The following is a 22,500-nucleotide window of genomic DNA, read 5'->3' as shown; positions in this document are numbered from 1 at the left end:
CTCTCGCCACCACCACCACCACCACCACCACCAGCATCCACACACTACTAAGTCCCCCATCACACCTCTCGTGCCACCATCACAGTCTTATAGCTACCACCGCACCTCAGTAGCAATATCCTCCCACCACTGCATCATTACAGGAAGGAGTTTAATTTTATCGTTTCGAATGCACAAACCACTTGTTAAACTTACAGAACGAGTGTGTTTTGTTTCAGAGGCGATTTTTGTTCTGAAGTAGAAAGACCTAATTGCGGCTATGCAGACAGATATGTCCCATCCACTCAACACAACCATTGAAGATCGGTTAAGTAGCAGAGACAGAGGACGTCCTTGATGGCTGTCAAAAAGCGGAGAGGGGAGTACATTATTAGCTCGGGTATCTGTGTGTAAAGGTGCATGGTTCAGTGGTTAGAGCGTCGGGCTCACAATAATGAGGTTGTGAGTTCGATTCCTGGACTTAGCTGTGCATTGTTTTCTTGAGCAAGACACTTTATTTTTCGTTGCTCCATCCAGTTCACTCAGCTGTAGAAATGAGTTGCGATGTCACTGGTGCCAAGCTGTATCGGCCCCTTTATATTTCATTTGGATAACATCAGTGGCATGGAGAGGGAAGGCTGGTCTTCCATAAACAACCTCGCCCGGACTTGTGCCTCCGAAGGGAACTTCCTAGGTGCACTCCCATGGTCATTCACGAACGAAGGGGGTCTTTACCCTATTGTACATATGATGGTGTGGAGAGGGGAGGCCAGTTGAATAACTGTAAACCTACTTTTGGGTCACCTTGTATATATAAAGAAAATTTCCGACTTTTTAACCATTCTGCTGGTGCCGCTGACTTCAGTGCCTCTCGTCTCTCGTCTCTCGTCTCTCTTCTATCTCTAGTTAAGCATAAAAACAGGATGCTACAATATTTTTAGTTTCGTTTCATAAGAGACATCACCCGAAGATTTCAAGATAACATTTATTGACTGATAACACTGAACTTTCATAGTCTTTTCTCTTTTTCTTTTTTCGAAGAGTGCGAGAGAGAGAGAGAGAGAGAGAGAGGGGGGGTATTGGCGGTAGGGATGGAGTTAGGAGAAAATAATATGTTTTTCATAGATAAGTGTAAGTCGTATTAGTCTTATTACTTTCGTCTGGATTAACAACCAGAGTTGAGAGAAGTACTGGACACGTGAGTGCGATGGCACTTGCGATAGTAAAGGCTGGTGGGAAGAGAGAGAGAGAGAGAGAGAGAGAGAGAGAGAGGGAGAGGGAGAGAGAGAGAGAGAGAGAGAAGTAGAGAGGGATGTAGGAAGTACAAGATAGAATAAGAGAAATGACAGAGAGAGTGAGCAGGAGAGAAAGACTGATAGACAAAGAGAATATGACTCACATTAAGGAAAAAACAGATTAATTAGAATGAAAACGAAGATTGAAAGAGATAGCTAAATGGAGGGATAGATAGATAGCTAGATGGAGGGATAGATAGATAGATAAATAGATAGATAGATAGATAGATAGATAGATAGAGAAATGGAGAGAGAGAAAGAGAGAAAGAGACAGAGAGAGAGAGAGAAATTAAACTGATTTATGTACGAAGACGAAACAGATAAAAGAAATCAGCTAATGAATTTATTAATGGATTGGAATGACGACAGATCCAATAAAGCTGTGTAGAAACTAATATCTAATTTAATTTCATGAATTTATTTTTTCGATTTAGGTTTTGACAGAGAAACGGACGAAAACATTTATCTTGAACCTTACTAACACAAAATCAACATCTTACTCCCCACCTTTCTCTCTCTCACTGATTTTTTCATCTCTCCTTCTTGTTTTGGTGCACTTCTAATCCTCAGATTAACCCAATAATCCAACCACCCATTTAGCTATCGATACACCTTATTTAGTGCACATTTGATCACAGCATTTGATCATGCCGGGCAAAATGCTTAGTGGCATTTCGACCGTCCTTATGTTCTGAATTCGAATTCCACCGAAGTCGACTTTGCTTTTCATCCTTTCGGGATCAATAAGATAAGTACAGGTCGTCGTTGACTTACGACCGATCGCCTTTATGACGACTGGTGCGCCAGCTCCCGGCAGCAATAATAAATAGCCCAGTTGAAATTTAATGCGTTTAATTTCTTTGAAATTAAATCCTTCTACGGATGATGTCAGCTAACAAACGCTTCCCCTAGGTTTGGTTATCGATCGCCACTTTGGTTATCCCAAGTGTTGGATGAATATCCTGTCGTGGAGACATCGAGGCAACCTTGTATTTCTTTATAAGATGACTGCTTGAGACTCCGACATTTTTGACTAACGCCAGTACAATAGCATAATGCAGAATGCTGTGTGTGACTTTTACCTGAGAATGTACCTTAAGAATGTAAAAATGTAAAACAAAGGTACGTAGTCCTGCAGGCCGACTTACGACCAGTCAGTCGGAACCAATTGTGGTCGTAAATGAACGACAACCTGTACCAGTTGTGTATTGGGGTCGATCTGATCGATTTACCACACCCCACTAAAATTGTTGGCCTTGTGCCAAAATTTGAAACCAATACTCACACAAACGAAACACAAAATTTTCAGAACACACACACACACACAAACACACACACACACACAAACACACACACACACACAAACACTCACACACACACACACACACGCACAAAATATACGTATAGATACAGGCGCGGCTGCGTGATAAGTTCGCTTCCCAACCACGTATTTCCGGGTTCTGTCTTATTGCATGGCCCCTCGAGGTAGTGTCTCCTACTATAGACTTGGGCCAACCAAGCCCTTATGAGTGAACAGAAATTGAAATGGGGACCATCGTACACAAACACACACACGCACACATCTGTGTTCATGTTTATGTTTATTTCTCGCCACAACATTTGATGAGTAGTGTTGGTTTATATCCCCATAAATTAGCGGTTCGGCACAAGATATTGATAGAATAAGTAGCAGGATAAAAAAAAAAAAGTATTGGTGTCGAATCATTCAACTAAAACCTTCCAAGGCGGTACCCCAGCATAGCCGCAGTAAATGAATTAAACAAGTAAAAACGAAAAAAGACATTATATATATATATATATATATATATATATATATATATATATATATATATATATATATATATATCAATCTATCTGTTTAGATCAATCTATCTGTTTAGATAGATAGATATATCTCTGAATCTATATCAACACACACACACACACACACACAGATCACCCCGACACGACCCATCTATACACACATGTTTATATCTCTGTGCTCTGTCGGTAAATTATCTTTGAATAGTCTAGGGAACTAGGGCAATGTTAATGCATAGATTACTCTGTGATTATAAACCGTGTTATCTCCACGGCAGATATCCAATGCTGATACCATAAGATAAATCACTCTATTCTCTCTGGTGCAGCACCCGATACAAACAGTCTCCTATCTCAATCGTGAATTGTGGAAACTACAAACATTTTGCGATTAGTTAAATTTTTGGTGTTTGTTGATATGTGTCTATACATGCGTATATACACATCATGCGTGTTTTCGCGAATGTGTATAAGTGTACACACACGCACACACATACACACACACATACACGCACACGCGCACACACACACACACACACACTCACACACACACACATACACACACACACACACACACACACACACAAAGAGTTTAAATTTGCAGAAGACAAAAGACGAAAACAGGTGAAGGAACAAAACGCAGGTGAATTAGGTTAACACTCGGGAAGAATGGAAAAGTTTTTGACGTTTCGAGCGTACGCTCTTCGGCAGAAAAGACTAATTATATCATATAATTATAAATTAATATAAATTGTTACCTACAAGGTAACAAAAACGTGGGAGGTTGGTCAGTAAAGTAAAAATTCCAGAAATTTCTTCCAAGGTTATGGGATTAATAAATAATGAAAAAAAAAAATGAGATTCGACTTTTATCGCAAAAATGAACTAAAGAATTTTAAAAGAATGTTGAAAAGGGTGCCAATTTTGAAAAATGTGCTCAGGGGTGGGATGGAGGGAGTCATTGCCTAAATGATTCTACACTGTTTAAAAAAAAAAAAAAACTTTCAAGGCCTTTGGATCATAAGCAGCAATACAAAAGTTATGATTTTCGAGTTGGATAAGAATTTTGTTGCAAAATCTAAGCCAAATCAACAGATCAAAAGCTGAAATCTGACTCAAGAAAACCTGTCTTATCACTTCATGTACCAACAGTTTAATTCTGATAATCAACCATGTTTTACCAAAGCTACACTATCGTATAGAAGTGACCAACATCATCATTATCATCGTCATTATTATTATTATTGAAGTTTTTATTTTTTTTCATTTCGTTCCTTCCGGGATTTTATCCCTAATTTTGTGGTTCTAGAACCTAGCTGTTCTTTCTAACGTAAGGAATCCCATGAGTGGATTCCTCTTATGTATTTAAATATACTCTGTATCTTATGAGTATATATATATATATATATATATATATATATATATATATATATATATAAATTGTAAATCCAAAAAGTAACAACAAAACTACAAAGGATTCCGCGGTACACGTGTTTCAAGCTCTACATGTGTATAATATAATATAATATAATATAACATAATATAATATGTGTATAATTTACAATGTAAAGCTATCCTCAGCCGCAAAATTATCTCTCTCCCAGGAAATTATACCATCTCGGCGTTGAAGTAGGAAGAAATGTGTGATGTAAGAGGTGAAGATCCTTTCGGTATTCTGTATAGTACTATATCTGGTATAATTCTCCACCCACACATAATCTCTCCGGTCCTCCGAAAACCTTCCATACCTTGCCACGATTCAGTGTGTAGTGTTAAGTTGGTGGTTAAGAACAATAGATAGTGTGTATACTATCTATACTGCTTATAAGTTGTGTTTTTTACTTTTATTTTTACTTTTATTTTTATTTTTATTTTTATTTTTATTTTTATTTTATTTTTATTTATATTTTTATTTTTATTTTTATATTTTCTTATTGCTATTTTTACGTTAAAATAAAAATAAAAATAAAAATAAAAATAAAAGTAAAAATAAAAGTAAAAAACACAACTTATAAGCAGTATAGATAGTATACACACATATATATACCCACATACATACACATACACACAGTGTTATTTCGTGTTATAACTTCGTATTGCAGTGTCCTTGGATGGTTTCGAGTCAGTGACTGAAGCTAGAATTATATCTCACATACCTGGGATGCTCTTCATCCTGGAAATCTAGGTTTTATAACCACGGATCTTCGTTTAGACTCAGACATAAGGCTAACAACACCTCATTATCTCGCAGAATTTGGGAGCTTAAGGACGACAAGATTAATTTTAACCTTAGATGGTCTATTGTTGGATCGGCCCCTACGTATAAAGATAATAGAACTGGTTGCCAGTTATGCTCCCTTGAACTTTTGAAAATTATTAAATTTCCTGATAAAGATAAACTAATTAATAAGAGGTCAGATTTCAAACCCTCCTGTATCCATAAATTGATGAAAACCTTTAGATATTATAACCCTTAAATCCTCCCTTTTAGTTATGTGCACTTCTATACCTCATATATATTTAACTATTCCTACCTACCACAACCCAGACACCTAAATAACATAGCCCGTACTCTACCCCTAACCTTACTATATACATCAATATTTTGGTTTGCCCTCGAAGAACTAGGTTATGACCACTTAATTTAAACAAATTTTTAATTTCTAGTTTACACATATTTTTAATTTTTAGTTTACACAAATTTTCAATAAACCGGTTCAATAATCCCAAACCTATGGATATAATTCTAGCTTCAGTCACTGACTCGAAACCATCCAAGGACACTGCAATACGAAGTTATAACACTGTGTGTATGTGTATGTATGTGGGTATATATATGTGTGTATACTATCTATACTGCTTATAAGTTGTGTTTTTTACTTTTATTTTTACTTTTATTTTTTATTTTTATTTTTACATATATACACACACACCAATACAATGCAAACCTCCGACATGAACACACTTACACACATATATACACACACACACAATCACAATATCTCCACACTAGAGCACAAACCCACATACATTTCAAGAAAAAAACACATGCATATATACACTTACAATACAATTGTAGCAACCACAACCAACACCCATACACACATATGTAAACAGGTACATGCACACACCTACACACCACTCCGGCAACCACAAATCATATTCACACACGCATATTTGCATACATATGTACACACACATACAAACACCATACGCCTGTTCCCCAGTAAAAATGTCACACACACACTCAAAAGAAAAACACACACAATACAATCCCAACAATCACAACAAACACCCACAAGCACACATGCACAGAAGCATGCACACACAATGACACACCTCCCCGACAAATACAAGCCACATAGACGCACTCACACAAACACACGCACACGTATACACACATATACTGTACTAACAATACAAACAAAACTAATCACTCACAATGACAGCGCACACACACATGTACACATATACACCAGGAAACTACACAAACCATACCCACATACACACATACACACACATACAAACGCATACCCAGTACCAACATACACGGAACACACATGCACACACATACACTCCCACAAAACACTCCTACGCACACACACAGATGCACACATACATACACACACATACGCACACATACGTACACACCCTCACACATACATACGGTTGCTCTCACACACACACACACACCACAAGGACGATCAAAACAACACATACATACTCAGACAAAGAGTATCACCAAAGAATGTATATATGCATTTTAATACCCAAACTGTTTTTTAACATTTTTTATTATTCTCAAAGACTTTTGATAATCTTTTTCTAAAAAAGTGAAACCGGTTAAGTAAATAAATATTTTAAAAAATAAGTGCATTTTCAAACCTTCTTTCATATATATATATATATATATATATATATATATATATATATATATATATATTCAGAGAAAATACAGGAGCATAAGCGATAACATTCCTTATTGAATCTGGAAAGGTGCAGGACAAGAGTTAACTTCGAAACATTGCAGCTGAAGTTGGAATTTGAATTTAAATAATATATAGCTTTAGGTGAGCTTCGGATGGAAAAAAAAAATGGAAGGAAGGGGTTAAAAGGAAGGTCCTTCTAATTTAATGACATTAGCAACATCCCAAGACGGTATATTGGTAATATAGTTAAATTGGAAGGGCCGTTTTCTTTCACCCAAAACATCCTCTCATGTGCATGTTTAACTGAGATTATGTTCACAGGCTGATGCTGTCTAAACTGAACTTTGTGCCCTCTGGGGAAGGGAGGTTTGTTAGCTTAAGCGTTATAGAAGATATGAAGTAGGGAGACAGTATCCGGGTATCAAGAACTAAAGAATATTAGATTTCCAGAGTTTCATGGGTTTAGATTCCGATCCATTTGTCTCTAGTGGGGATCAATTTCTATGTTTTATTGGGGGAAAGTAGACCTAAACGCTAAACCCACAGCATCATCTATCGACCCTAAGGCCTATTTGAATGTTACTAGGAAAGTTAGAGTGCGTCCTATTCACTCTCCGCCATCTCTTGATGGATTCATGTTTCTATAAAACTAAATGATAGTTCAACTATGGTTGGTGAAACATGAAAGAAGGGTAGCTGAACAGTTTAGAATTTAATTTTCAAAAGCAGGTTTCATCTCCGTAATAGATGAGTGATTCAACTCACTCCCATCATCCAGGTGAAATACCACTAAGCATTTTGTCCGGCCTGCTAACGATTTTGCCAGATCGCTACCTTATAATGATGATAATCCTTTTTACTGAAGGCACAAGGCCTGAAATTTGAGGGGAGGGGACTAGTCGATTACATCGACCCCAGTGTTTCACTGGTACTTATTCTTTTCTACTCTAGGCACAATGCCCGAAATTTTTGGGGAGGGGGCCAGTCGATTAGATCGACGCCAGTACACAACTGGTACTTAATTTATTGACCCCGAAAGAATGAAAGGCAAAGTAGACCTCGGTAGAATTTGAACTCAGAGCATCGCGATTGCCGAAATGACGTTAAACATTTTTCCCAGCGTGCTAACGATTCGGCCAGCTCGCCGCTTTATAATGATGATAATAATGATGATGATGATAATAATAATAATAGCGATAATGTTGATGATAATAATGATGATGATGATGATGATGATGATGATGATGATTGAGGGAATAAAAGGCCAATTTCACTTCTGCTGGATTTGAACTCAACTTCCATCGGACCGTAAGAAAATACCGCAAAGCATATTTTTTTTCCGACCCCCTCTACCGATAAAAATAAACCAGTAAGAGCCGAATAAAAATAAAAGGGGAAGTTTCTTGAAGAGTTTTAATAATCAAAACGAGAAGACCATCTGCTGCGAAGGACAGTTTTTATTTGAATAACCTTGTATTTAACATCTTTCAGCACTACTCCATCCGCCCCGTTCTCTCTTTGGCAGATAAGGTTAGAGTGATGACGGGGTTAGTGTGGTGTAGTATGGGATGGGTACTGTCTGAGCCCTGCCCCTACATCCTATCAGTGATATTTTCCCTGATATTACGATTATCATCAGTGTCTACTTTTAACTAACTCCCACAAGTCTGGCATTTTACATTTCCTTTAGCAAAATTCGGTGAAAGGTATGTATGTATGTATGTATGTATGTATGTATGTATGTATGTATGTATGTATGTATGTATGTATGTATGAATGCATGCATGTGTCTGTGTACACATGTATTCATATATATTCCTATATATATGTATATATCGGAGGCGCAACGACCCAGTGGTTAGGGCAGCGGACTCGCGGTCATAGGATCGCGGTTTCGATTCCCAGACCCGGCGTTGTGAGTGTTTTTGGAGCGAAAACACCTAAAGCTCCACGAGGCTCCGGCAGGGGATGGTGGCGAACCCTGCTGTACTCTTTCACCACAACTTTCTCTCACTCTTTCTTCCTGTTGCTTTTGTGCCTGTAATTCAAAAGGTCAGCCTTGTCACACTGTGTCACGCTGAATATCCCCGAGAAGTACGTTAAGGGTACACGTGTCTGTGGAGTGCTCAGCCACTTGCACGTTAATTTCACGAGCAAGCTGTTCCGTTGATCGGATCAACTGGAACCCTCGACGTCGTAAGCGACGGATTGCCAACAACAACAAAATATGTATATATATATATATAGTGTGTGTAAACAATAGACAGTAACAAAAGTCCAAGGAACATTGACCGTTAATATTTTTAGGTTGACACTCTAAGAAGAATAAATATTATAATGTGAAAGTTATCGAATAAATGTATAACGTCTCGAACATACCATGTGCATATGTGTGTATATATCGGTGTATCTTCACTGAAGTATGTCTGTATGCGTTTCCGTCGTCTCAAACTTTAATATTACATAAATTTGCTTCGTTTCAGGCTTCCTGGTTCAGCAAATTGCGACAGAAACATCGTCTTTGGTGTACTTTACCGGAGTTCACCTTATTTTCCAACATTCAGAGTCCTGTCGTGCTGTGGAACAAAGCTGTTAACCAAATCATGAGGCCTAAGTACTCTCATTTCGACTAAACATATCGCTCATTCATCACTCACACATACTCTTCCTCTTTTTTTTTTAAACCTTTTTTAACCCTGGACCTTATATCCTCTCACCTTTCGTCGTAATCACCTTGTCATTTTTTCTCGCTTTCGCTTTCAATCTCTCTCTCTCTCTCTACTTTTTTTTTCTGTTCCTCTTTCTCTTACACACGAACATCTTTCTCTCTACAACAATGTTACGCTCGCCATCGATATCACCAGCGCCACCTTTATCACTACCGCCACCACAGCCACCATCGCCAGTACTTCTAATGCTGTTACAACTGCTACAACGACCACAACTCTCCGCACCACAAATAGTGACCTAATTACAATAACCATCAAGACAACCGGCTACCAAACACTGATACCTCTCACCATCACCATCTGGAGTGTTTCGGAGCTACCATTGGCAAGGATGGCGAATATTGGTGATGGCCGACCTTGCAACGGGATGCCGTGTCTAATGGAGCAAGATGAAGATCCGAAAGAACAAAGCGAGCTGAGTAAAACACTTGCTGATTATCAGGCGGCCAGAGAGCGAATAAATAGCAGGTTGCACAAGATCCGTTTAGAGCTGGTAAGTAATCGTCCATTTTGACCGCTTGTTCGCCATTTTGTTATTCTTACACTATCTTATGTGTGTGTGTGTGTGTGTGTGTGTGTGTGTGTGAGTGTGTGTGAGTGTGTGTGTGTCTGTGTGTGTGTCTGTGTGTGTTTGAAGGCGCGTGAGCTAACGGTTAGGGTGTTGGACTCTCGATCGCATGATCATGGTTTCGAATCCCGACCCGGTCGGTGTCTTGTGTTCTTGAGCAAATCACTCCATTTTACGAGCATATATATATATATATATATATATAAAAAATCACAAACACACATTATATATATATATATATATATATATATATATATATATATATATATATATATATATATATATATATATACATATATATAATCACAAACACACATTACATATATATATATATATATATATATATATATATATATTATAAGGTTTTTAACTTTAAAATTTTCATATTCAAAAGAGACAGAGACTTCAAACTCGATATATCGATTTATTCACCACTCTATGTTAACATTTCTGTGCGAAACTTATCCAGTGACTAGTCCATTGGATTTAGACATTTGGCACTTCTTCAGGAGTGGTTACCAACCGAACAAAACACGAAAAAACACATACATAACGATCATTAAATCCTTAGAATCTCGTTAGATTTCATCTTTGTTATTATAACAAAGATGAAATCTAACGAGATTCTAAGGATTTAATGACCGTTATGTATGTATTTTTTCGTGTTTTGTTCGGTTGGTAACCACTCGCGAAGAAGTGCCAAATGTCTAAATCCAATGGACTAGTCACTGGATAAGTTTCGCACAGAAATGTTAACATAGAGTGGTGAATAAATCGATATATCGAGTTTGAAGTCTCTGTCTCTTTTGAATATGAAAATTTTAAAATTAAAAACCTTATAATATAAATATAAACTGTGAGAACGACCCTTAAGGAATCTAGTTAATGATCCCCTAAGGTAAGTTCTTATGCTATATTGGGAACGGTTGCTACATCCTCTGGAAAATTATTATATATATATATATATATATATGTAGTGAAACTACCTATCGCCATTAGATACAAAACTACTATCGCCATTCTTCTCATTTAAATATAAACAAACGCGGACGTAGCGGAAAACATCAACCTTGTCATCACGTGACTGATTATTATTTGAAGCGGCAAATTCTTCGAACCGTTCCCGCCAGAACGCAAACTGACCAATCACAGCCCTTAATAAGGTCACGTGATAGAGTATTGTTATATGTTCATATCTATGTGCATGCATAGGTATACGTATATATGAATACATCTTCATTAGTAGTACTATTTTGTTAAGCGCATCTACTAAGCAGTATGAACTGTGTTTAAGGCAGATACGCACAGCGTGTATCACTCCGCTATTGACACTGTTTGAAAACATGTCAAATAAAGTAAACACGTAGAAACATAACATGCCTTCAGTGAGTTGTTTATTATCCCACAAAGAACAAAAGAATACATAACATGGTGGCAGCGATGGGATAATAATCGAAAACAGTGCCTTTACAACAAAACACGAAAACAACAAACCTAAAATTTAAGAAATTGAATTTCGCTTCGTCTTCGGGGACACACACACGAGGATAAAAAAAATGGCGTCCCCCGTCGCCGTACAGATGAATCTACATCCAACCATGAACTGGGAAGCGGATGATATCGTGGAAGCATTCAAGAAATTCAAACAGAAAACCCAACTAGCTTTCAAAAGTTTCCTGAAAGGTGCAACTGCCGATGAAAAGGTAAGCTACATCCTTTTATGGAGGGGAGAGAAGGGCATAGACCTATTCAATAGTTGGGACATGTCAGAATCGGATTGCAATAATCCAGACATACTTTTAGAGAAATTTGAAAGGCACCTAGAGCCCAGATCAAACCATAGAATTCATAGATATGAATTCCAGGGCCTGAAACAATACCCACAAGAAACGATTGACAACTTCCTGTCCAGACTAAAGAATGTTGCCGAGAAGTGCAAATTCAAAGACAAGGACGAAAGGATTGTCGATCAACTTATATGGGGGTGTGCTCATAAAGAAGTCCAGAAATCCCTCATCGGTAAGGACGCTCTCAAGTTGGCAGAAGCAGTAGATACTGCAAGAGCATTCGAAGCCACTACCAAACAAATGGCCTCACTCACTCTGCAAACGAACATAACAGGCAGCAGTGTAGATACTGTATCGAAACGTGGGATGAAACATACCCACAAACAGAGAACATGCCAGTACCGTGGTACAGAGCATGAGTTCAATGACAGGAGGAAATGTCCTGCATACAGTACACACTGCAAAGCATGTGGGAAACCCAACCACTGGGGGAAAATGTGCAGACTAGCAAAGCCCCAATTTTCAAAGTGGAGTGGAAAAAGAAGACAAAGAGATACACATGCCCAACATCTCGAAGAAAATACTTCAGAGGAGGAATTCTTGGCAGTCGGCATAATAAATATAAATGAAATGGGAAATAACAACCAAAAGAAAAATGAGGCATACACAACTATAGAAATTCAGAAGAAGTCAGGCAGGAAACGAACATAGATTGACTTGAAGCTAAAGATTGACACTGGAGCCCAGAGTAATATCCTACCTGTCAACCTCTACAAAAAGATGTTCCCAGAACACATGATAGATGAGCAGAAAGTCAAAGAAGGAATCCTCACACCAAGTGATGTAATCCTCACTGCATTCGGAGGTACCAGGATTCCACAACTGGGCAAAACAACCATCATAGGGACACACAGAGGAAAAATAATTAAGTGTTCTTTTTATGTCACAAAAACAGATGGACCTGCAATTCTCGGACTTGATACCTGTGAAAAGCTGAATATTGTGTCAATCAACGGTGAAGTGAAGGCAGCCCCAAGCAGGATTGACAGAGATATGCCTATCAAGAACCGACCATCAATCACAAATAAAGAAGAACTGATAAGCATGTACCCAGAATGCTTTGACGACACTGTCGGGTGCTTTGAGAAATGTCGATACCATATAACAGTCGATCCCAACGCCAAACCAATTGTCCACCCACCTCACCGAGTTCCACGAGAACTAAAAGAGAAGCTGAAGGCAGAGTTGGACAGAATGGAAAAAAAAAGAAATAATCACCAAAGTGACACGGCCAACTGACTGGGTAAACTCTATCGTAATCAAAGAAAAACCCAATGGTGCCCTACGAATATGCCTCGACCCAAGAGATCTGAACAAAGCATTAAAACGGGAGTACTACCCAATTCCAACACTTGAAGAAATCACACCATCATTAGCTGGATCCAAGATATTCAGCAAACTGGATGCCAGTAATGGGTACTGGAATGTGAAAATAGACAAAGAATCATCGATGCTAACTACCTTCAACACACCATTTGGCAGATACCGATTCAACCGACTCCCATTTGGATTAAAGGTGAGCCAAGATGTTTTCCAGCGCCAAATAGATGAGACCTACCAAGGCTGCAAAGGAGCAATTGGGATAGCAGACGATATCCAAGTGCATGGCACGAATGAGATCACACATGACTTCAATTTACATGAAGCTATGGAGAAAACCCGACAAGCAGGTATCAAACTCAATGCAGACAAGTGTGTGATAAAAGCAAAAGAGTGTAAATTCTTTGGAATAATATACTCTGCAGAGGGAGTGAAACCAGACCCCGCTAAATTGGAAGCCATCAGAGATATCAAATAACCCAAAGATAAAAAAGAACTCAGGAGCTTCCTGGGACTCATCAACTACATGGGAGCCTTCATACCCCAGCTGGCCGATCACACTGCAAATCTCCGAGAACTAAACAAAGATGACGTAGAGTTTGATTGGTGTGCTTCACACACACAGGATTTCAATGCAATCAAAAAGCTCATCAGTAAGAAGACAACTCTGCAGTACTATGATAGACGGAAGCCAGTAACGCTCCAAGTTGATGCTTCTATGAGAGGAGTTGGCGCAGCATGAATACAAGAAGGCAAACCTATTGCATTTGCCTCAAAAGCTCTCTCACCCACAGAGACAAGGTATGCGAACATTGAAAGAGAACTTCTGGCAGTAGTATATGGCTGTGAAAAATTCCATACATACCTGTATGGCAGACATTTCAATATTGAATCAGACCATCGCCCGCTAGAACAAATAGACAAAAAGAACCTCACAAAATCACCAGCCAGACTACAAAGGCTACTGTTGAGGCTCCAAAAATACGACTACAACATCAGGTACAAGCCAGGAAAGGACCTGATATTAGCAGATGCTCTTTCCAGACTGTCCTCACATGATAAACAGGAGATGGAAGGACTAAGTGTAAAGGTCCACCACATTGTAAATGTGACAAACACAAAGCTGGAACAAATAAAAGAAGAGACCAGCAAAGATGAAGAACTCCAGCTCCTTACTCAGATGGTGATTCAGGGATGGCCAGAGAAGAGACATCAGGTGCAGCCCCTCATTCGAGAATATTGGGCCATCCATGATGACATAGCAGTGGAGAATGGAATCCTGATGGCTGGATCCCGAATAATCATACCCAGATCAATGAAAAAAGAAATTCTTGAAAAGATCCACCAAGGGCATCTGGGAATGGAAAAATACCAACTCCGAGCTAGGTCAGCCGTATATTGGGTAGGCATGTATAAAGACATAGAGAAGATGGTTTCTGCATGTTACATCTGTCAAAAGCACAGAAACACACAGCAAAAGGAGGAGATGATGTCCAGTGACATTCCAAGAAGGCCATGGCAAACTATTGGAGTAGATCTGTTCACAGAGAACCAAGAATGGTACTTGATAATGGTCTGCTACTACTCCAAATTCCCATTTGTGAGGAAAGTGAAAGACCTGAGAGCCAAAACAATAACTACAGTGGCTCGAGGACTTGTGGCAGAGCAAGGAATACCAGAGCAGATCATATGTGACAATGGAACCCAATTCACATCTCAGGAGTTCAAAAAGCTAGCTGATGAGTATGGGTTCAACATTGTAACCTCATCTCCACACTACCCCAAGGGTCATGGATTCATTGAAAGACATGTGCAAACAGTCAAAAGAACACTAGTCAAATGCCGTGAAACTAAGGAAGACCCACACCTGGCTCTTTTGTCCCTACGAGCAACACCACTGAGAGCTGACATGAAATCCCCAGCAGAAATGCTGAATGGCAAGAAATATAAAACCACCCTGCCAACTAAGATTCAACCTCCTATTGACCATGAAGAGACAAGGGCAAAGCTAGCAGCCACTCAGGAACAAGCGCAGAAATATTACAACAGACATGCACAATATTTACCTGAGATACTTGGAGGACAACATGTGCATACTCAAGATCCCATAACTAAAACATGGATCCCAGCACAGGTTGTCAGTAGAGCTGAAACTCCAAGATCGTACATTATAGAAACTGAATCTGGTAGGCAGCTGAGACGTAACAGGGCCCACATCCGCCCAACACCAAAGCTATCGAGGATAGCACGCGCAACACCTGCAGCATCAGTGACAACACCAACAAGAACCACAACATGCACAGCAGATGACGGCACACACAGAATCCGTGTTTCCACAGGATCATCACCCCAACGGGTACCAACCACCCATCAGCAGCCCAACAACACACCTCAGACACCAGTGCAGAGCACAAGATCCACCAGATGGAGATCGAACATTTTACCACCGATTCGATACCGTTAAGAGAGAAAAATAATAAAACAACTACTTCTGCTAGATTAGGAAGCAGAAAACCATGTGTGTGGGCAGAATAATCCCACGGTTTCTGCTGCAGGATTGCCACCCTCGCGCTGACAATCCATTAGTGTAAGGGAGATTACTTCTATAAGAAGAAGGGATGTTATATGTTCATATCTATGTGCATGCATAGGTATACGTATATATGAATATATTTTCACTAGTAGTACTATTTTGTTAAGCGCATCTACTAAGCAGTATGAACTGTGTTTAAGGCAGATACGCACAGCGTGTATCACTCGGCTATTGACACTGTTTGAAAACATGTCAAATAAAGTAAACACGTAAAAACATAACAATGCCTTCAGTGAGTTGTTTACTATCCCATAAAAAAAAACAAAAGAATACGTAACAAGTATATTTCTGATGTCTGGTGAGCCGATAATACGCTATAAATAGATCAACTCATGCCCACCAAATTTGTCTCGGTCCAGTTTCTCTATAGAGATTGTTCCGTGTACCACACGACAGCAGCAATGCTATTAGCTGTCAGAAGTGAAAGTGCTCACTGCTAGTGATGTATCTGTCTGTCTGCCTGTCTGTTGCTGGCCTGTCGATTCTTTGGCTACTGACAGCTAATACCATGACTGGCCGGAGCGAGCTATATGTCTGTCTGTCTGTCTGTCTGTCTGTCTGTCTGTCTGTCTGTCTCTCTCTCTATCTATTACTCGAAAGTTATTGGAACAAATTTGACACCTATATCCATGCGTTTGAAAACACAACACAGAGTATAAGGGTACTACTAAAGCAGAGTGGTCCGGATCAATCACTCGTCCACCTTATTAGAAAACACAAATTTAATATAAAAACATATTTCCTGAAATTGCAAATTATTTAAAATATAAAAATATAATTTTCAACAGAGAGAATTTATCAAAATAGAAAACAAATGAAGTTTGAAGTTTAAAAATAATAGGATCGACCACTCACGACTAGCTAGCGCGGACGCGAGTACCCTTATACTCTGTGTTGTGTTTTCAAACGCATGGATATAGGTGTCAAATTTGTTCCAATAACTTTCGAGTAATAGATAGATAGATAGAGAGACAGACAGACAGACAGACAGATAGCTCGCTCCGGCCAGTCATGGTATTAGCTGTCAGTAGCCAAAGAATCGACAGGCCAGCAACAGGCATGCAGGCAGACAGACAGATACTTCACTAGCAGTGAGCACTTTCACTTCTGACAGCTAATAGCATGACAGTGCCACAATCAGCCAGCGACCACGGCCCGGCATCGATGCCACGACATCACAACTAGTGATCAGCTCTGCCACACTCAGCCTCCTCACTTTCACATACAGAACTTTTCCTATAGTGTACTAAAGAACTGGTATAACTGCACACGTGTTACTGACTCTTTCTATATGCTGTAATATCTCACATACACATACATACTTTTCTTTGTACGACGGCCTGTCTTTGATTATGTTATTATATGTCGCATTCACACTCACACACAGACATACATCTTTAACGCTACAATAAATATCTCTGTTATTCATCTAATACGGTTGTGGTCTTTCATTACTGGTCATCTATGTTATCGTCGTATAACATATCATGTATATCATCATTTGATATATAATTATGTGTTCGACCGTGTGACACGTTTAAATAAAAGGAGTCCTCTGTTTTACCATTCGTCACCATTTCTCCTTTTATGAGTTCGCACGGCCGTTCCTTACATATATATATATATATATATATATATATATATATATATATATATATATATATATATATATATATATATATATAATCACAAACACACATTACATATATATATATCTATATATATATATATATATATATGCACACGAGTATATGTATGCCATTTCTCTTTTATTGTCCAGTCTGAAATCAGGGATCAAGACGTGAAGCTGTTGAAGCAGTTGATACAAATAAGTGAAACGATTAAAAAGTTAAGTGATGACCGCTTGAGTAAACGACGGACATGGTACGGTCAGCGCCAATCAATATGCAGCGAAACATCGGACATGTATCTTGATCTGGTGTCGCGTTCACCCGACTTGGACGAGTTCAGAGAGGCTATGATATTCAGGCAGTTCAGCGAACCTACCTCCTTTTCTAGAGAGATCTATTTAGATCCAACTGCAAGTACAGCAATATTCGGTGAGTATATTTTCGATATTGTAGCTGTACACCCAGATAGTCATGCTTTGAATTGAGTAGACCCCCATCATAACTTTCAAGAAAGATCTTCTTAAAACAAAATTACCAATAATATTAGTAATATAAAAAAATGTTAAAAGAACAACATGACACGAACTTTCACTGTTAAGTTTTTCAAACACACGTATTAAAAAAAAAACTGGCATCCTGTCGCTTACGTCGACGAGGGTTCTAGTTGATTCAATCACTGGAACAGTCAGCTCGTAAACATATTATCCCATATATTTTCGTTCAGAGATATCTAGTAAATACACGCAGAGGGGACAAACAAAGACAGACAAACGGATTAAGTATATACAACAGGCATCCACAGAGTTTCTGTCTACCAAATTCCCTTACAAACCACCGATCAGTTTGGAGTGGTTGCAAAAGACACAATGGGACTGAACTCGAAACTAAGTGGTTGCAAAGTGAGATTCTTAACCACACAGCCTAAAAATATTGGTTTTACATTTTGCTTTTCGTTTCTTTGTTATTTAATTATTTTATTTGTTTTGCAGATGCCAGTGTACATTTGTCGAATGGAAACCACAGTAAGGAACCTCAACAGAACTGGGGCATGGATTTATCGAAAGTTCCATTACGTCACAGACCTCATTCAGTGTCGATTGTGTGTGAAAAAACCTACAGTATGGATTCTAGTCAGGAATGGCTGTTCAAAAACGATAAATCTTATGCCGAACTTCTCGAGAGGAGCATCCGTTTGTGGAAAAGCAAACGGTGCGACAGTCAAAGTGATGAAAACGACGAAAAAGTGTTGTCTTTAATAAACGAATACATGAAAAGTGACCAGAAGCAGAAAAGCATCTCCGACCAAATCAAATGTTTGTCGAAAGATGATACGTCTAAAAAGGATTATTGCGATGTAGCTGAGAGTGCTGCCGCAGAAGCGACGGAAACTGAGTCAGAGACAGCGAATTTCATTGGTGATAAGGATGTAGTTAGGTCGTTAAGTCGATCTTCTGGTACGAGTTTCAATCTTTGTCGACGGAGTGATTCTGTCGAAAAGCTTGAAGAGGAAAACGTCGTTCGAAAAAATGTCGAAAAAGATGTCGACTCGCAAGTTTCTTCTAAAACCACTCATAATCTCTTTAGTAGTATTAGTAACAGCAGTAATAGTCGAAATCATAGCAACAACACCAACACCAACACCAACGTGACAGTACCACCGCAACCAACTCAGCAAAGTGTTGTTAGTGAAGTGAAAAATATTAGATAGTCAAAATGGCTGCAGTAACGCTTTGAAACTTATTTAAATTATATGCGTGTACATGTGTGAGAAAGAGAAAGATATATATATATATATATATATATATATAGAGAGAGAGAGAGAGAGAGAGAGAGAGAGAGAGAGTGTGTGTGTGCATGTGAGTGTGTGTATGTGTGTGTGTTAGAAACGTTTGGGAAATAGCGTGGATGAAAACCTCCCACCACTTATTTAATGTTTAACACTCTTTTTATAATAACCATCCAATTTTTACACCATCTTTATATATTTTTTATTGTATCAACATTTTTTCTGAGTTGCACACGTCAACATACGCAGACACCGAATTGAACACATTACAAAAGTAAACATCATATATATATATATATATAAATATATATATATATATATATATATATATATATATATATATATATATATATATATATATATATATATATATATATATATATACATATATACATATATACATATATACATACATACATACATACATACATACATACATACATACATACATACATATATACATATATATATATATATATATATATATATATATATATATATATATATATATATATATATATATATATAAGCGAGATTTATATATCTTAAATTTACAGAGAAATTTATAGTGGGTAGTTTAGCTTAATCGGTCAAAGCATCGTGACGCGTAATCACGGGGATGTGAGTTCGAGCCCACAGCTAGCCACCTATACTTTTCTCTGTAAAATAGGGGTAGTTTATCCTGTTCAGGCTATATTATTAGCATTATTCTGCGATTGAGAATTTAAAATCACTTCTTTAACTTTCTAAAAGACATCTCAATGCTTCTAAAAGCAAACTTCGTTTGTTTATTTACGTTTGTCGTAATTTGAATTTATATATATATGTGTATATATATATATATATGTATGTATAATGCATGTACATATAACAAAACAGAACAAAAACGTAGCATTCCGGAGTGCACAAACCGTGTTGAACATTATATATTTATATACTTCAGACATGTATTTTTAAAAATCTTAAATGATATACTGTAAATATTATTTCGTGTGTGTGTGTGTGTGTGTGTGTGTGAGTGTGTACTCTAATAAATGTTAAGGCGATCTTTGGCTTTGGCTACATATAACTACGGGACAAAATGTAAAACTCTGTTTCGAGTTTCACCGTTCCAAAAAAAAAAAAAAAAAAATTATTTTACGTTCTCTCGAAGGTTCTAAATTCTTATTATGTCAACAACATACCCATTTTCGGTGGTAAGAATAAAGCTTCTAAAATGGATAGTGAAATTTAGAGGAGTGCTTTTTGTCCAATAATAGAACGTCTGTCATATCTACAGATGTGGGTTCGAGTCTCATGAGCAGCCTTCGATTTTTTTTTCAATCCAAAGGGATTTTTCAAATACATTATCTACTCGCTATTATTTATAGCTGTATGTGCTTCAAGTTTTACCGTTCCCAAAAATTATTTCACGCTCTCAAGAAGTTTCTAAATTATTATAACGTCAACGAAAATAGACATGGGTAAGCAGAACAAATATGTAAATGCTCAAAAGTCACTTATTAAATAATCTATTTAATGACCCGTTAGTATTTTTATTTATTTATTAAAATATTTAACGTTTTTTAGTGGTTTCGGTTGCGCATACTATAGAAATCCCAGGGTGCTGCTCCATGTGGTCCCGCAGTTTCCCTCTAAATAAGAATATTAGGATCCCATCCATTGTCTTGTATTCAAGATCCTCTGCATGACATCCTGTTAGTTCAAAGCCACGAATCTGATCTGTTGGGCCCTGCCGATAACTAAATCCATGCCTTGCTGCCGACGTTTCGATTTATTGTCATTGAGGTTTACTCCTCTGATGAGTAAGGTTTTGTCTGTCTCCTACCCTTCGACCTGTCTGACCTCGTAAGACCTGCCTGAAGATTTCTCTTCGTCTCTGGGTCAATGGAGCACACAGGCACTTCACCGCAACAAGGTACTTATGGAATTGGCCGTTGGCCTAGATAGGGACGACCGAAATAGATAGATTAACTATTTTTAATAGTAGCACTTTTGTTTTAACTGTTATAACGAAGTTGTTAAAGTAACTTGGAAAAGTCTACAAACAAAGCAATAATAATAATCCTAGATTTCTATAAACACGTTACAAATTGGTTGTGTCTTAATCTTAATAGTAAAGAATGTCAGAAAAATAAACCAACCCATAAACAATAATAATCCCGTCTCCTGTAGTCAAAATGCCTGAAATTTTTGCAGGTGGATGCTAGTTGATTAGATCTCCATGGTGTTCAACTGGTGCTTATTTTATCAACCACGAAACAATGAAATGCAACGTCGACCTCGGTGGAATTTGAACTCAGAACATAAAGACGGAGAAAATGCCGCTAAGGATTTTGTTGGGTGCGATAACTATACAGGCAGCTCACTGCCTGCTAATAATAAAACAAGCGGCATTTCAAAGAAGTTATAAGAATATATTCGAAAATATTGCGTTGGTGCATAATTATTGTGGCTTTTTTTCAACAAATTTTATTCAACAAAAACAATAACAATATTTAACAAAAACATCTTTAAATGACGGTCTGACCGTCTGCCAAGCAAATGGGAAGCAGTAATTGAAGTAGATGGTGAATATGCTCCGGAATAATCATTTAGAGATGTTTTTGTTACATGGTGTTATTGTTTTTGTTGAATAAAATTTGTTGAAAAAAAAAGCCACAATAATTATACACCAACCCAATATTTAACCAAAGACCTTCTTAAAGTAATATATTTCCATTTAATGACATTTCAATAGTTACTTCTAAGTATTTTGATATTTATTTCACTTATTGGAGATATTCTTATCCATTTTCATGTTTTCCCAGATTGTTATAATTTCATTTTAAGTCCTGCAGATATATATATCTAAACGCCAAAGATGGTCAATGTTATAAAAAATTGTTTATTTTAGAAGCAGAAAAAAATTTACAGCGTTTGCTGACAATCAACAGTATTTCTGAAAATTTTAAAAGTATTGCCGATGAGTTAAACTTACAAACTGAGTGTCAATAATGTGC

At 37.8% G+C, this 22,500-nt stretch overlaps 1 protein-coding gene across 3 annotated transcripts in view; it reads left to right on the top strand.

The window, feature by feature from the left end:
* LOC106874151 (uncharacterized) overlaps window positions 1-19,796 on the top strand; it is a 48,629-nt gene extending 28,833 nt beyond the window's left edge. For all 3 annotated transcript variants that reach the window (XM_014921771.3, XM_014921773.3, XM_014921772.3), the window contains exons 2-4: window positions 9,508-10,246; window positions 17,862-18,141; window positions 18,702-19,796. In XM_014921771.3, the coding sequence (XP_014777257.2) occupies window positions 10,085-10,246; window positions 17,862-18,141; window positions 18,702-19,420 (1,161 nt within the window). In that variant the 5' untranslated portion in view covers window positions 9,508-10,084 and the 3' untranslated portion in view covers window positions 19,421-19,796. The remainder of the gene's footprint in view (window positions 1-9,507; window positions 10,247-17,861; window positions 18,142-18,701) is intronic.
* The last annotated feature ends 2,704 nt before the right edge of the window (window positions 19,797-22,500 follow it).

Source organism: Octopus bimaculoides, chromosome 22 (genome assembly GCF_046866305.1).
Source record: "Octopus bimaculoides isolate indiv1 chromosome 22, ASM4686630v1, whole genome shotgun sequence".
In the NCBI taxonomy this organism is placed as follows: domain Eukaryota; kingdom Metazoa; phylum Mollusca; class Cephalopoda; order Octopoda; family Octopodidae; genus Octopus; species Octopus bimaculoides.
This window is presented reverse-complemented; position numbering and strand designations above follow the sequence as displayed.